This window comes from Terrapene carolina, unplaced genomic scaffold (genome assembly GCF_002925995.2).
Source record: "Terrapene carolina triunguis isolate 2854851 unplaced genomic scaffold, T_m_triunguis-2.0 Scaffold95, whole genome shotgun sequence".
NCBI lineage: Eukaryota > Metazoa > Chordata > Testudines > Emydidae > Terrapene > Terrapene triunguis.
In genome coordinates this window covers 43,697,685-43,712,810 of record NW_020664446.1, presented here as the reverse complement: position 1 = coordinate 43,712,810, position 15,126 = coordinate 43,697,685, and the positions used below count along the sequence as shown (strand labels likewise).

At 38.8% G+C, this 15,126-nt stretch overlaps 1 protein-coding gene across 1 annotated transcript in view; it reads left to right on the top strand.

Annotated features, from left to right (window-relative positions):
• The window catches only part of HK1 (hexokinase 1), a 69,625-nt gene that overhangs the window by 37,377 nt on the left and 17,122 nt on the right, over positions 1-15,126 (top strand). The window contains exons 5-10 of the mRNA XM_024198121.3: positions 1,789-1,884; positions 3,136-3,235; positions 3,327-3,510; positions 7,496-7,651; positions 10,382-10,615; positions 12,531-12,835. Coding sequence (XP_024053889.1) covers positions 1,789-1,884; positions 3,136-3,235; positions 3,327-3,510; positions 7,496-7,651; positions 10,382-10,615; positions 12,531-12,835 — 1,075 coding nt within the window. The remainder of the gene's footprint in view (positions 1-1,788; positions 1,885-3,135; positions 3,236-3,326; positions 3,511-7,495; positions 7,652-10,381; positions 10,616-12,530; positions 12,836-15,126) is intronic.

Genomic DNA, 15,126 nt, shown 5'->3' with positions numbered 1-15,126 from the left:
GGTTGTGATGCTTCTTAGGGTTCTGAGACACCTCGCTACTGATCCCTGTAACCCTTATGCATCCCTGTGCCCTCTGCCTGTTGGCACACAGGTTCCTTAATGACTTGTGGGCAAGAGCAATTATTTAGGAGTTAGAGACAGACTTTATACATCTTTCTGTGAAAAGAGCACTGATGTAAGCAGAGCCGCCATGACAAACCTTTCTCCTGTATCCACTGAAATAAATACTGTCCAATTTTGAGGGGAGAAAAATTAACCTTCTGAAAGAATTTATAGGAAGAAGTGGTAGCCAGCTTTTAAGAGGAGAACCTTGCAGACATGCAGGAGTATTAGATCAGAGGCCATTTGTAGATTTGTATTTTAACTCTTTGGAAGGCACTCAGACTCTGCTGTGGTGAGTGCTGTTATAAAAGCCTGGATGGGTGGATAGCTTGGGGGTGGGTGGGTGGGTGTGTGTGTGTGTGTGTGTGTGTGAGTGAGTGAGTGAGAGAGAGAGAGAGAGAGAGAGAAAATAAATGGTGCTAGTTTGTATCTCCTTTTCTCTTTTGTTGATCAGCAGCTCTTGTCTCCTTCCTTCCTTTCATTATTATTTATTATTTATTCATTGAATGCCCCAAAGTGAGCTAGGCGCCATGCAGATGCAAAAAATTAGACATGGTTCTTACCCAGGAGAGCTTACAGTCTAACGCAATTGCAGACAAGGTGATGGGTTATGGAATGCAATACAAGGGAGGGTTTATATATTTATTTATTTATTATTATTTGATTCTTGCTTCATTCCCACTTTTGTTACTTTATCCCATACTTAGCCATCACCGCCTTGATTATTTAGTGAGCCTAGACAATTGTACATTAAGTAATTTAACCCTAACATTTATTCAAATGTATCTGTTTATTTTATACATTATTTTTGCTTAATTTTGTTTAATATTTTTTTTATTTTAACCCTTGCCTTTTTTCTTATTTTTTTTATTCCTTTTGAGTCCATTCCTTTTCAGTGTGTAAATTATTTTAACCCTATTTGTTTTAAGGCTTTTCTTTCTAATTAATCCTTGCATGTTATGTTTCTAAATGATTTTTTTAGCATAGTCATTTGTGATTTTTTAAAAAAATTTATAATTGATCCTTGCATACTTAGCTTTCTGAAACTATTTTAGCCCATTACCTTTTTAAAAATTGTTTTTAACCCTTGCCACATTTCTAACATTTCAGTTTATTTCAACCCTTGAAGAACATTTTCTTTACAGTTGCAAGATGCCCATCCTCCTCTCTCCCTCCTGATGCGAATCAGTGATGACGGATGCAGACCAGTCTGATTCCTGGCACCATCTCCACTGATCAAGTCTTTTTCTTTCCCTCCACATGAGTTTACTGTCATTCCTCTTTCAGTCATGTCTGCATGGTGAACCCCCTCTGGGAACTGCAGGGTCCCAGTTCCTTAACGGGAGAAATGGGAAACTGGACTGGATCTTAGAGAAGGAAACCATTCAGGAACAATAATAATCAGTGGCGCTTATAGAAAATTTGAAACTTCAGCAAGCTCTCTCACTCTTTCTCTCACACAAAATCTTTGATGAAAACTTTCCCCATTTTTCAACCAGCTATAGTAAGAAACAAAGACTGCCAGTCACGTCAGATTAAGATGGCATTGTGGGGGAAAAGATTGACCATCCAAACCCAGGGATTTGTAGATTCATTTGGAGTGCTAATGTTTTGTTTTAGAGAAAAAGATAATCTTTTTGTGTTTGGTTTAATATTGTACTTAATGTTACTCTCCTTTTTTATTAGGGTATTCTGATAACCTGGACAAAACGCTTCAAAGCAAGTGGAGTTGAGGGAGCAGATGTAGTAAAGCTGCTCAACAAGGCAATCAAGAAACGTGGGGTAAATTTGTTGAGTCTTTTACATACATAAGTACATACATATGTACACACACACACACACGCACATATGCACATATGCATATCACATTATGGGCTCTAGACAATCTCTCTCTCTCTCTTCCCCCCCCTCCCCCATATACACAGAGAGAGAGAGATTGTCTAGAGCCCATAATGTGATATGCAGTGGGGAAACAGAATAATTTCATAGTTACTATGTGAAAATTTACAATAACTTTAATAAAATTACACATCTCATCATAACACCATTTGTCCCATGAAGCAAAATTAAGTTACTGTCTCTCACAATAGTTAACCTGAAAGCTCAAGCAATTTTATCATTCTCATTAAATGTGAAATTATGTGTATCACCGTGCTAGTTCTCTAGCAATGTCACCCTGTAGCTCAGTAAATTCTCTTCCTGAGCAACTACTTACAAATCATATGACTATTACAATCAGGTGAGCCTGTTGATGTCATAAAGTGTGACTTGGTCTGAAAATGGGACTCTCTGTTGAAACTGGACACTTTTTGTTCTATTTCAGCAGCAGGAAAACCTTTGATAAGCTGATTTTATCTTCACCAAGACATGCCAGTATGTAATCAGTTACTTTTTCAGACTTTGGGAAAGATAAATAACACACCAAATTAACTGATTAATGGAAATGCTTTGATTTTTATGTAATTTTGGTAAATTCTTTTTATTTTATTATTTACTGATTACATGCATACATTAAAATCTTTACTCAAAGTTTTCAATTAATATTAATTAAAGAAATCTTTACATCAGACATTCAAAAGGACACTTGGAGACTCATGGACTCCTCAAGAAAACCTTAGCAAAACATTCTATTGTAAGACAATTTGATCTCTGCTTTTCTGTTATTGGAGACTTTATATAAAGACAGAATCTTGATTCCTTAGGAATTACTCTTACTGTTACTTATTCTTCACCTGGAACATTAATCTGCTTCTAGCGCTCTTGCAATCTTCTCCAAATAAACTTTATTACCAACGCAAGATTGTGACTTCAGATGGACAATAGGAAGAGTAGGGGTGATTTCTTAAGAACAAAATTCCTGTTTACAAGCAAATACTGTATCTGTAGTAATAGAGAAATTGATTGGTATAAGCAGAGTTGTCTTTAAATATAATGTTTTTCAAAGTTCTATGGTCAGTGACGTTTTACATTGACGTATTGATATTAATTTTTTTTAAGTGTGTGATATAAGTAAAATTCTGTTTTGTCCTTCAGGACTATGATGCAGACATCATGGCTGTTGTAAATGACACAGTAGGAACAATGATGACCTGTGGGTTTGATGACCAGCGTTGTGAAGTTGGCTTGATTATAGGTGACATTCATTCCTCTGCTACAGTGGACATATTGCATTTTGTTTTTTGTTGGCTTGTTTTGTTAATATCTGCTGGTATCTGTTCCTAAAGGTACTGGCACGAATGCCTGCTACATGGAAGAATTGAGGCATATTGATCTGGTGGAAGGTGATGAGGGGAGGATGTGCATTAACACTGAGTGGGGAGCCTTTGGAGATGATGGGTCACTAGAAGACATCAGAACTGAGTTTGACAAGGAGATTGACCGTGGATCCCTCAATCCTGGAAAACAACTGTAAGTGAGACTTTCATTTGCTTATTTAGTGGCACAAAATGATTGAGATTAATCTATAAACTCATAGTAGAGCAATCTCAGGATTAGGCAATTTAGTGAGGCAATTATAGGAAGCAGCCCTGTGAAGTCTGTCACATTTAAAACTATTCCACCTTGTGGTCTACAAACCATAGGCCAGGGGAAGCTTTGAGATCTTACTAAGGGATGGACAAAATGAAATATAACCCCCCTCCCGCCGCCCCTGGACTCTTGCCCGTGGCTCAAGTGAATTGATCCAAAGCCTTTTTATTCTAAAGTTCTGCTCTTACACTGGCTGTCCCCACCATCACAGGTCTTCAGTAAGATTGGGCCTCATTCTTTTCCAGTCCAGAAGTTTCCAAGCAAATTCCCCTTTTTTCCTCTTCCCTCGCTGTGAACTTCCAACAGGTCTTGACTCCTTTCTTCCCTTAATACTTCAATAGGCCCAAATTCCCACCTCACCACACCCTTAACCTGTTAAAGTTTGGTTTACAGGCCCAAAAACTCAGACACTTGCTGCTGTGCTTTGACTCCAATGAATTTAAATATCGTGTACTGTGAGATCTCAGTGAAACCAGTGATTTTTTTTTTTTCTTCTTCTCCATCCCCCACACCACCTCTCTTCTCTCAGGTATATGGCTTATCTCACATAACTGTTTTTTCCCTTTCAAACTTCCTGCACCTTCAGCAGGCTCTTGGACCTTTGTCCCATGTAAATCACCTCTCTGCAGCAGGATGTGAGAATTTCGGTGAGTCTAAGGTTGGTGAAGGAGAACAAATCGAGTTGTACGTTGTCTGACTCTAAGGTCTTTTAGCTTTTGATGTCTCTCTGATCTTCGGGCTGGATTTACAGCTTTCCTGCTGGAATTTATTGCTGCCTGCTGGCTGCTCTAAACTTGCCCAGCTGGTTATGACTCCCAGGAGAGACTGGGTGCAGCAGAGGATTTGGGTCATGGTTCGTAAAACAAATGTGGGCTGTCTGAACTGGGCAGAGGGAAGCAAGATAGCTCTGTTTTACTACCTGGTAATTAATTTGTTAAGATGGGGACTGCAGTAGGTGGAGGCACTGGAGCTATCTATGCTGATAATATACCCATTGAGTAGGGGGGCTAAGGGAGGTTTAGCACTGCATGTTTGTGAACCATAGAAAAGGAGGAGGGGACACTCCATCCACTGAAGTTTCGTTAGCACTTGTGAAATCACTGCCTGAGACACCATTGTATTCAGCATCATTTTTAGTCAGGAATATCTCTGATTCCCCTGTACTGTAGCCTGGAAACCCCCTACCACAAAGCCATGCCTTTCCTCTCTTTCATTACTGTATGGTCTCTAAGTCTTTTGGTTCTCAGTATTGATCATGGTTTGGTCCAGATAGAATCCTATTGCTTGAGATTTTTCCTTGTAAACAAGCGTGCGTACACCCACCCAAGTAGCTTTACTAGATGGGTGTGGTTACAGCACCCCATCCAGCCTGATTGTTCGAGAGTTTATTACTGGAATAGACTATTCATTCATTTTACTACCACCTTGGTAATAGCAATATTGTCAGGGTTGGTCCTTGATAAATAGTAATGGTTATAGTACTTTATTTCTGTCTTGGCATGCTCATTCTCCAGGCTTGTCTCAGTGATCACTGAAGGAGTCCCTTTTACAGTATTAAACAGCCCTATTACAGTACAATACTTGGTATAGAACGCTGGCTAATGTGCTAAAGTTAACCAGAATGACACTTAAGTTATTTGGTTTAATATGGAAGAATGATATTTATAAATTCTTTTTGGTAGTTGGCACTTAGTCTAGGCTTAAGAGGTTAGAGAAACATTTTGCATACTGCCATGCACTTGGAAGGGTTTAAACAACAGTTAAAAAGGGGAACGAAGAAGCACTTGTCTCTTTGCTAGAAGAGTACAGTGACAGTTCAGTAAATTCTGCCTCTGTCATTTTGTTTAAAGCTACTCAGATCAGTATTTGAACTGGATCACATAAAACCCAGTTAGTTTTCTCTTTACTTCAAAACTATCCTGTAGGCCATTGAAAAGGATAACTTCCCAGTGAGTCTGAGGTGCAGGATTTTGTCTGAGGGCTGGTCTGCTCTGCAAAGTTACATCGGCACAGTTACATCTCTCATGGCTGTGAAAAATCCACACCCCTGAGAGATGTAGTTAAGTCAACCTAACCCCCAGTGTAAATGGCGCTAGGTCAGTGGAAGAATTCTGCCGCCTCTCGAGGAGGTGGATTACCTGCAGCAGCAGGAGAACTCCTCCCGTCACTGTAGTAAGCATCTACGCTGAAGCACTTCAGTGGCGCAGCTGCAGCAGTGCAGCTGTAGCGTTTGAAGTGGAGACGTAGCATGAGTTATGGATATCATTGTTGCTGATGTTGAATTTACTTGTCCGTTTCAGTTCAGTCTAATTTCCTGCATTCAGCCTGTATCACAACCTTGTGAAATTCTGTTTGCCCCGTCTTGTCTGAGGCAGCTAATTTAAAATAAAATCATATTAGCTTGTTCATTATCTTAATTATCATGCTGGTAAGGGTGGATGAGTAGACACTATGCCTGAGCAGGTACCTTTTCATGACGATTTTGTGAGGTTCTGTTAGCACCCACTGCTGCTACTTTACCCTGAATCTTGTCTGAATCCTACACTTGCTTTTGTCGCAGCTTTGCTTCCAGTGCTTCTTATCCTCAATATCATCAGATGTTACCATGTTGTGCTGACTGTTTCTTGTCAGCTCTAATTTAGTATTATTTCCTGCATTTAGAGTCCATAGTTAGCCAGCACTGCCTATCCTGAATCCTGATCCTCCTTGTCTGTTCTGCTGATGTGTTCGGATGTTGCCTTTGGAACTTCTGCTCTTGGTGGTGCTTGACATTTTTGTCTTGTACAGTGTACACACACTGGATCATATATGCAACTGCATCCAAAAGTTAGGTGGGATCAGGTGACGAGTATGCACGAGTGCACTGAGTTGGGCGTCAGTAAGATTTTACCAAGTTGCGGTGGGGGACATGTCCCTTCCATAGACTAGCATAAATACAAGAGCACAGTGGAAAGTTCACAGTCAACATGTCATGTTACTGAAGCATCTTCAGATTTACATTCTGAACTGTTTTTGTGCATTTCAGTAAGAAGGGGAGATTAAGTTTATATGTAAAATGGGGTATTTGGTTACATTTATTACTTTGCCCTGACGGCTGCTGCAACCTCTGTGTAGCAGTGGCACTTGTCACTTTTCTTGAAAAGTGGCATTCTTATTTGAAAAGGAAAGAAACTAGTATGTTAGGCAGCACTGTCAGTCTTTTGGCTTTTCCTGCTTGGTCTGTTGCAGAGCAGACAAGTGGATAAAGGCCTGAAACTAATATTTGTATGTAAGAAATTATTGAGTTTCCTTTTTGAATGTTCTCCAGTGACATGATTAGTGCTATTTTCAGAACTATTACTTGATGACTCTGAAATTCTCATTGTCATATGGTGGGGGCATTTATGTAAATAACGGTCCAGATTTTCAGCCAGGCCTTAGCCCAGCTTCTCTTCTAGCAAGACCAGTTCTACTCTTGCATGTATTTGCAGGTGCAGACCATACCACTAAGCATTATAAATCAAGTAGGTGACTTATAGATGCAAATCAGGTACTGTACTTAGTGACATCTAAGTGACAGAATTTCACCCACCATTATTTGCAGATGTGTTTTTGGCCTCTCTGAGGTTTCTCTGTATAATGAGGGCACTTTCCATTCATAACCCTGATCCTGTGTCTGTTGCATATTTGAATGATCTTAATTCAATAAATGATATTGCCAGAGTTGTAGCAAATAGCAGAATATGGTTTCCCCTCTTAGTAGAAAAGATGGGAGGTCGAAAAGCATCCAAGGTGACTTACTTCTGAACTTTAGATTAAAAAGTCTAAATCTGAGAGTTCACTGTGAAAACTTTTAACTTGTGTGTTTTTGTTGTTGTTGTTACAGGTTCGAGAAGATGGTCAGCGGACAGTACATGGGTGAGCTGGTCAGGCTTATCCTTGTAAAGATGGCCAAAGAGGGGCTACTGTTTGAGGGGAGAATCACTCCAGAGCTTTTAACCAAAGGAAAATTTGAAACGAAACATGTGTCTGCCATAGAAAAGTGAGCAATTCATTTCTTGCTTTCTTTCTCTTTTTTTCTTTCTTTCTTTCTGTGATTTGTAAAGGCATCAGCACATGTGCAGTTTTGTGGCCACCTCTTCTTTTTTTAATTCTTTGCTGCCCCTTTCTTATTTGGCAGTGGCTAGGAAAGTGGGATAAAATAATCTTGGTGGCTGCTGTGTGAACAAGGAGTTTCAGGGCGGGCTCTTAGATGGCCTGTTGCAAACAGCCGCTTTCTGACTGCAGTGTGAACAAGTAGTGTGTCCAATAGCAGTGGACTATAAATGTACTTAGTCTTGCATCCCCCAACCTATTGGCTAATGTTCCTACACTTACAGAATTCTGGGTCGCAATTGCCAAATGTGTAAAGTGAAGCTGGGACATTGATTTCAAATGAACCTAAAACTTAAGTATAAACTTAGATCCAGGACCTGATTCTTATTTACACGAGGGCCCCCTTTACACCACTCTGGGCAGTGTGAAGGGACCTTAAAGTTGGTTTAAAGGTAATTATATTCACATCCACTTTAAAATCCATTTACGTTGCCAGAATGGTGTAAAGGGGACCTTAGTGTAAATGGGAATCAGACTTCAAATCTGTTCACCAACTTAATATGGGAGCTCCAGTTTACTAACATACTTTGTTAACTCAAAGGGCATTTATTAATCTCATTGGGAGTTCAAGCACCACTGCCATCAATAGCTATTGTTGCCTTGTGCACTCCTCTATTTCCAAACAGAGCCTTTTCCCAGACCTGACTACCCGAGTGAGTGGTTTGCTACCAGTGCCTCCTCTTGTTTGTGTTGGCATCGTGCATTTTTGACAGCATTCCTGGCAGTTTGCTTACTGTCATCCTTTCAGGAATGAGAGGTCAAAAATAGAAACTAGAAATACCGATGTGCTGATGCACTTTGCCATTCTAAACCACTGTGCTTTCTGGGGTAGGAATGATAGTGACGCATGGTCTGTCGGCATGCCTGTGGAGGTGTGAATATTTTTGAAGTGCTATCAAGTCCTGGCAGGTGATAGGTTTCAGTAGAAACACCAATCTTTACTATCTAGAACGTTGCAACTACCATGTATTCCACCGTGGTGTACCAGAAACATATTCTCCTACCATGTAATTAAACCTGTTAAGTGTTGCTTAGTGCATACCAGTAAATGTTTCTGTGACACCCTCTCCCATCTCCATATTACTGTCATGTAGAAAATAAATAAATGTGAAAAGTATACAGAGCATCCCATCCAGTAAACAACAATAAATATTACACTGACCTGTAAAATATGAGGTGTTGAATATGACAATGTCAGCACCTTTTCAGTCGATACTTACGGCTTTCACTACTGATTTTTAGAATTTGTATTACTGTATAATACTCTCCTTGAGCCAAATTTTTAAAAATCTGTTTGATTTTTGGGTCTACAATTTTTGGTGCAATATTGTGGGAACAGTCAGTAATTTCTGCAACTTCTGTGGAGCCAACCCTCTTTCCCTACACATCTCCCTACATCCTATTCCATAAGCAACTCCACATTAAAAGTGAAAATGGATCCAACTTACATTCACATGCATGTATAGTCAATAGAAAGGTGAGTGAAGAGAATTAAGGTATTGTGGTGTTTAAAAACCATCAGTGAGAACCACTGTAGAAAATTTCAGCAAAAAAGGTAAAAGTTTGACAAAGTTATAAAAATCTGAAAAACATGCTTTAGAATGAAAAATGCTTAGACACCTTTAGCTATAGCCATCTCTGTTTACCCTGGCGCTAATTCAGGTGACATTTAAAGCATGTGAGTATGGAATTACTCGTGTGTTCAAAGTTAGGCACATGCTTAAGTAGCTTGCTGAATGGTGGCCTCTGCTTATCATTCAAAATTGTGAATTAGTTTATAATTTAAAAAAGTCAACAAGGCATAAAGAAATTTAATTTCTCCAGGCGTGTAGAGATGTACAGCTGAGATGCTTACTAGTTCCCTGGGGCAATTAACCAAAGGAACTTTAATGGCATTGCTGCTCTCTTTTTGCTTTGGAGGTTACAAATGACTGGCTTCCACAGGCTTCTCCATGTCTTTTTACCATCCTGCTCTTACATGTATATGCCATGTTATCAGGTAACACTTGGCAATAGCAATATAAATATTATTGTCCGCAGTTTTGGTTTGGCTTCACACCTGTTTGAATTATGGCAAAGTCACTGGAAAGTAGACTTGCTCAGACAATCTGGCACAGTGAACAAAATTGCTCCCTGTTGGAGGTGAATCTTATAAACTCATGTTAATTAAGACATGATACACTTTGTCAAAAAATGTACTTGATGCCCAATGGCAAACAAATTTTGAGGTGATGAACAGCATTTTAAATATATATACGTGAGTAGAATAGTACTGACAGAACTGGTGCTAACAGAATTGTTGAAACTACATTGTACCACTGATAGAAATGATTTCATAGACTGTATATTTCCATTGGGCTTTACTGAAAAGCTCTATATTCTTAGCAAACATTATTTTGGCTTTACTCTCCCTTGTTTTGTACTTTGTGATTTTGTAGTCCAGTTAATAGAGAGATTGACGTGGGCTGATATTGCCCTCAACTGCTTTTTCTAAGACCCTTCTCAGACTCTCAGAACATTGTCATATGGCAAAGCACCTGACATCAAATCATGTTACTTAATTATGCATTTTATAATTTAATATTAAAGAGTTCACTGTTTAAATTCCTGTCTGTAGAAGCAAAGAAGGTCTGAATAAAGCCAAAGAAATTTTGACACGTCTTGGGGTAGAACCATCCCATGAAGACTGCATTGCTGTCCAGCACGTCTGTACAATTGTTTCATTCCGTTCTGCTAATCTGGTGGCTAGTACTCTGGGCGCGATTCTGAATCAATTGCGTGATAATAAAGGCGTAACCAGGCTGCGCACCACGGTGGGTGTGGATGGTTCCCTTTACAAGATGCATCCACAGTAAGTCCTGCTGTTTCTATAATTAACATTTGGCATCTGTTAGGATTCATCTTTTGCAAAGGTCAGACATGTAATATGAGGCCAGCATCTTGACATGCAGTCACGAATGAGATAAGGAAACAGAAGTTGTGTGCACGCATATGTATATTGAGAAGTAAAAATCTCTATGGAGAAATGTGGTTGCCTATAACTGTAGGACTACATTGGTAATTCAAAGGAGCCTAAGGGAAGTAGGTAACCAACTCTCATCGAAAGTAATTGGGGTTTGGATGCCTGACTCCCTTATGTGCCTTTGAAAGTCCCAGCTGTAAAGGACAATTTATTTGCTCAACAATACAGTTAAATATCCAAAGACTGTACTTTTGTGCCTATGGACTGGGGTCTGAGGAGGAAACCCCAGTAATAGAATGTTATTCCTTATTACCCGTTTAAACTGAATTGTTTTGAAAATGACTTTGATAACCCCGTTTCTCCAGTCTTCCCTTGCTTATACTTGGAAGTTAGAAGGAAAAAATAGTGTCTGCCTTTCCTTGTCCTTATAAAAGCAGCTTATTTGTTTCTCTGTTTCTAAACTGCATTTTTATAATGTACTAGTTCAGATTGATGTAAACTTCATAGAGGAGGCAGTCTTATTTTTTTAATGTGTATCAAAGTTACCATGTAGCTTGTTTACAGTCACTTGAAGATATTCTAGTTCTAACAATTAAACCAATGACCAAAGGCTTTGGTCCTGCAGACACTTACCTGTGAAGTCATTGGGTTAGAGTTAAGCATGTGCATAAGTGTTTGCAGGATCAGCACCAAAACCACAAAACTGACAGAAATAACAAGGGTACAGGCATGATTTCTTTAGTTTCCTTCATGTGCAGAGGCTAGAATGTTTTTCATAATGAGGTGATCTGTTTCATAAATTAGTTCAAAATTAGTCCTAACAAATGGTTTTACTCTACTCTGTAGTACCATTGTTGTCACACATCAGAATTTTGGTGTACACAAAAGCTGGAAGCGTGTACTACCTCTAATGAACAGTATCTAGTTGGAAAAGTTAGTTACTTAAAATATTTTGATACTGCTTTGGGGGTGGAGCATATAATATAGATATATTGTAGATGGAACATAAAGGAGAAGAATAAATATTTTGTGTGGAGTATTTTTGGAAGAAACAAAAAATTTTTGCATTTCTTAAATCTTTTTGTGGAAATTTTCTGGTATTTTGGTGAATATTTTTTTAATTTTTTTTGTTCAAAATGAAAATATTCCCTGAAAATGTTTATGGGAAAAACACCATTATTTTTATCACCTCTACTAGATATCAGGTATCTAGTGCATGCTGTTTGTTTATTCTGTTGTTTTTAATTTGTAAGCTGATATTTTGAGCTTTTAAATTAATTTTTATATGTTTCCCCTTAAGTATTAAAAAGAAAAATCAAGAATATTGTGATTCCAGCTAAAAGGAATCTGCAATAACATAAGAGATGCCATAGTGGTTCACACTGTAGGGTGATCCAGTTTGACCCTGATATGTCCTCTTAAGAGGATGATATTCTGAGAGTTTTTTTCCCATGGCTTTTGCTAGGATTTTATCTGAATTCAGGGAAAAAATCTGTCTGTCAGATGAATACTTTTCCACTCTACCCTTTCGTCATGATGATTCCTTTTACATGGGAAGACATACTTCAGCTTGTGTGATATGAGGAAAGCACTGCCCAAGGAGGTTTGGGGCTGGTGCATGCTTGGTTGGGACACTTGCAAGGAAAAACTCATTGTGCAGCAGAAAACAGGGACTGGACAATTTCAAAGACAGAAAAGCTAACCTATTTCCCATGCTCCTTTCATGTTTTATAGCCAGTGATGACCAGTGCAGATTTTTGAGCTGACCCGAGAGAGATTACGGTTTTACAATTTTCTCTTACAGATATGCCAGACGCTTACAGAAAACAACGAGGCGATTAGTTCCTGACTCTGACGTGCGATTCCTTCTGTCTGAGAGTGGCAGTGGAAAGGGTGCTGCAATGGTCACAGCAGTAGCGTACAGGTTGTCTGAGCAGCACAGGCTGATAGATGAGACTCTGGCTGAATTCAAGCTTACTCATGAGCAGCTGTTGCAGATTAAAAAAAGGATGCGATCAGAAATAGAAGCTGGGCTGAGGAAGAAAACTCATGAAAATGCAAAAGTAAAAATGCTGCCTACCTTTGTTCGCAGCACACCAGATGGAACAGGTAGTTTCATTATAACTGATGCAAGAGCAGCATGGTAAATACTAGGGCTGTTGATTAATTGCAGTTAACTCACAAAAAATAATCACGATTTAAAAAAAAACCAGTAGAATACCATTTGAAATGTATTACATGTTTTTGATGTTTTTCTACATTTTTAAATATATTGATTTCAGTTAGACCACAATATACAAAGTTGACAGTGCTCACTTTATATTATTATTTTTATTACAAATGTTTGTACTGTAAAAATGGCAAACAAAAAGATAGTATTTTTCAGTTCACCTCATACAAGTACTGTAGTGCAATCTCTTTATCGTGAAAGTGCAACTTACAAATGTAGGGGTTTTTTTTTGTTACATAACTGCACTCAAAAACAAAACAATGTAAAACTTTAGAGTCTACAAGTCCACTCAGTCCTACTTCTTGTTCAGCCAATCGCTAAGACAAACAAGTTTGTTTACATTTACGGGAGAGATTGTTGCCAGCTTCTTGTTTACATGTCACCTGACAGTGAGAACAGGTGTTCGCATGGCACTTTTGTAGCCGGCATTGCAAGGTATTTACGTGCCAGATATGCTAAACATTCGTATGCCCCTTCATGCTTCGGCCACCATTCCAGAGGACGTGCTTCCATGCTGATGACGCTCATTAAAAAAATAATGCGTTAATTAAATTTGTGACTGAACTCCTTGGGGGAGAATTGTATGTCTTCGCCTCTGTTTTACCTGCATTCTGCCATATATTTCATGTTATAGCAGTCTCGGATGATGACCCAGCACATATTGTTTGTTTTAAGAACACTTTCACTGCAGATTTGACAAAACACAAAGAAGGTACCGATGCGAGATTTCTAAAGATAGCTACATCACTCGACCCAAGGTTTTAGAATCTGAAGTGCCTTCCAAATCTGAGAGGGATGAGGTGCAGAGCATACTTTCAGAAGTCTTAAAAGAGCAACACACTGATGCAGAAATTACAGAACCCGAACCACCAAAAAAGAAAATCAACCTTCTGCTGGTGGCATCTGACTCAGATGATGAAAATAAACATGCGTCGGTCTGCACTGCTTTGGATGGTTATCGAGCAGAATCCGTTATCAGCATGGATGCATGTCCTCTGGAATGGTGGTTGAAGCACGAAGAGACATATGAATCTTTAGTGCATCTGGCACATAAATATCTTGCAACACCGGCTACAACAGTGCCATGCGAATACCTGTTCTCACTTTCAGGTGACATTGCAAACAAGAAGCGGGCAGCATTATCACCTGCACATGTAAACAAACTTGTTTGTCTGAGCGATTGGTTGAACAAGAAATAGGACTGAGTGAACTTGTAGGCTTTAAAGTTTTACATTGTTTTATTTTTGAATGAAGTTTTTTTTTGTACATAATTCTACATTTGTAAGTTCAACTTTCATAATAAAGAGATTGCACTACAGTACTTGTAAAATTGAAAAATATTATTTCTTTTGGTTTTTACAGTGCAAATATTTATAGTAAAAATAAATATAAAGTGCGCACTGTACACTGTATTTTGTGTTGTAATTGAAATCAATATATTTGAAAATGTAGAAAATAACCAAAACTATTTAAATAAATGGTATTCTATTATTATTTAACAGTGCAATTAATCACATAATTAATTTTTTTAATCGCTTGACAGCCCTAGTAAAGCCCTACATAGCAGACTGTACTTCCAGCCAAGCAGGATGCTGTGGTGCAAGAAAATAAAAAATATAAACTTGGAGCTGAAATGCTAGTTTGTAATTTAATGAATTGGATCCAGCTAATGGATTTGTGTCTGGAGTAGAGTCTGTGTTCACTACAAAACTCTTAAACCACCAAAAAGAGGAAATTCTGAGTCAAGGCTATAATTCCTCTTTTAACACATCTTCTGTAAGTTAGAGTGGCAGTTGTGAGTCTATACATAAATATAAATGCAGCTCCCTGCCCCACTGCTTTCCACTAGTTGAGAGCTTACAGGTGCCTTTGCCTCATCTAGTACTTGGTGCAAAATCTGTAAGTCAGTGGGAGTGTTTCAGAGAGCTTTGAATTCAGTTCATGAAAAGTGGCTGGTTCCATTCTCATCGCTCCTATATAGGTAGGGTTACCAGATAGTAACTGTGAAAAAACAGGACGGGGGGTGGGGGGTAATAGGCGCCTATATAAGAAAAAGTCCCCAAAAACGGGACTGTCCCTCTAAAAACAGGACATCTGGTCACCCTATATATAGGAATAGATACCTCAACCAGTAGAGGCAGCCTCATGCTTTCTCTTGTCTTCCATACAT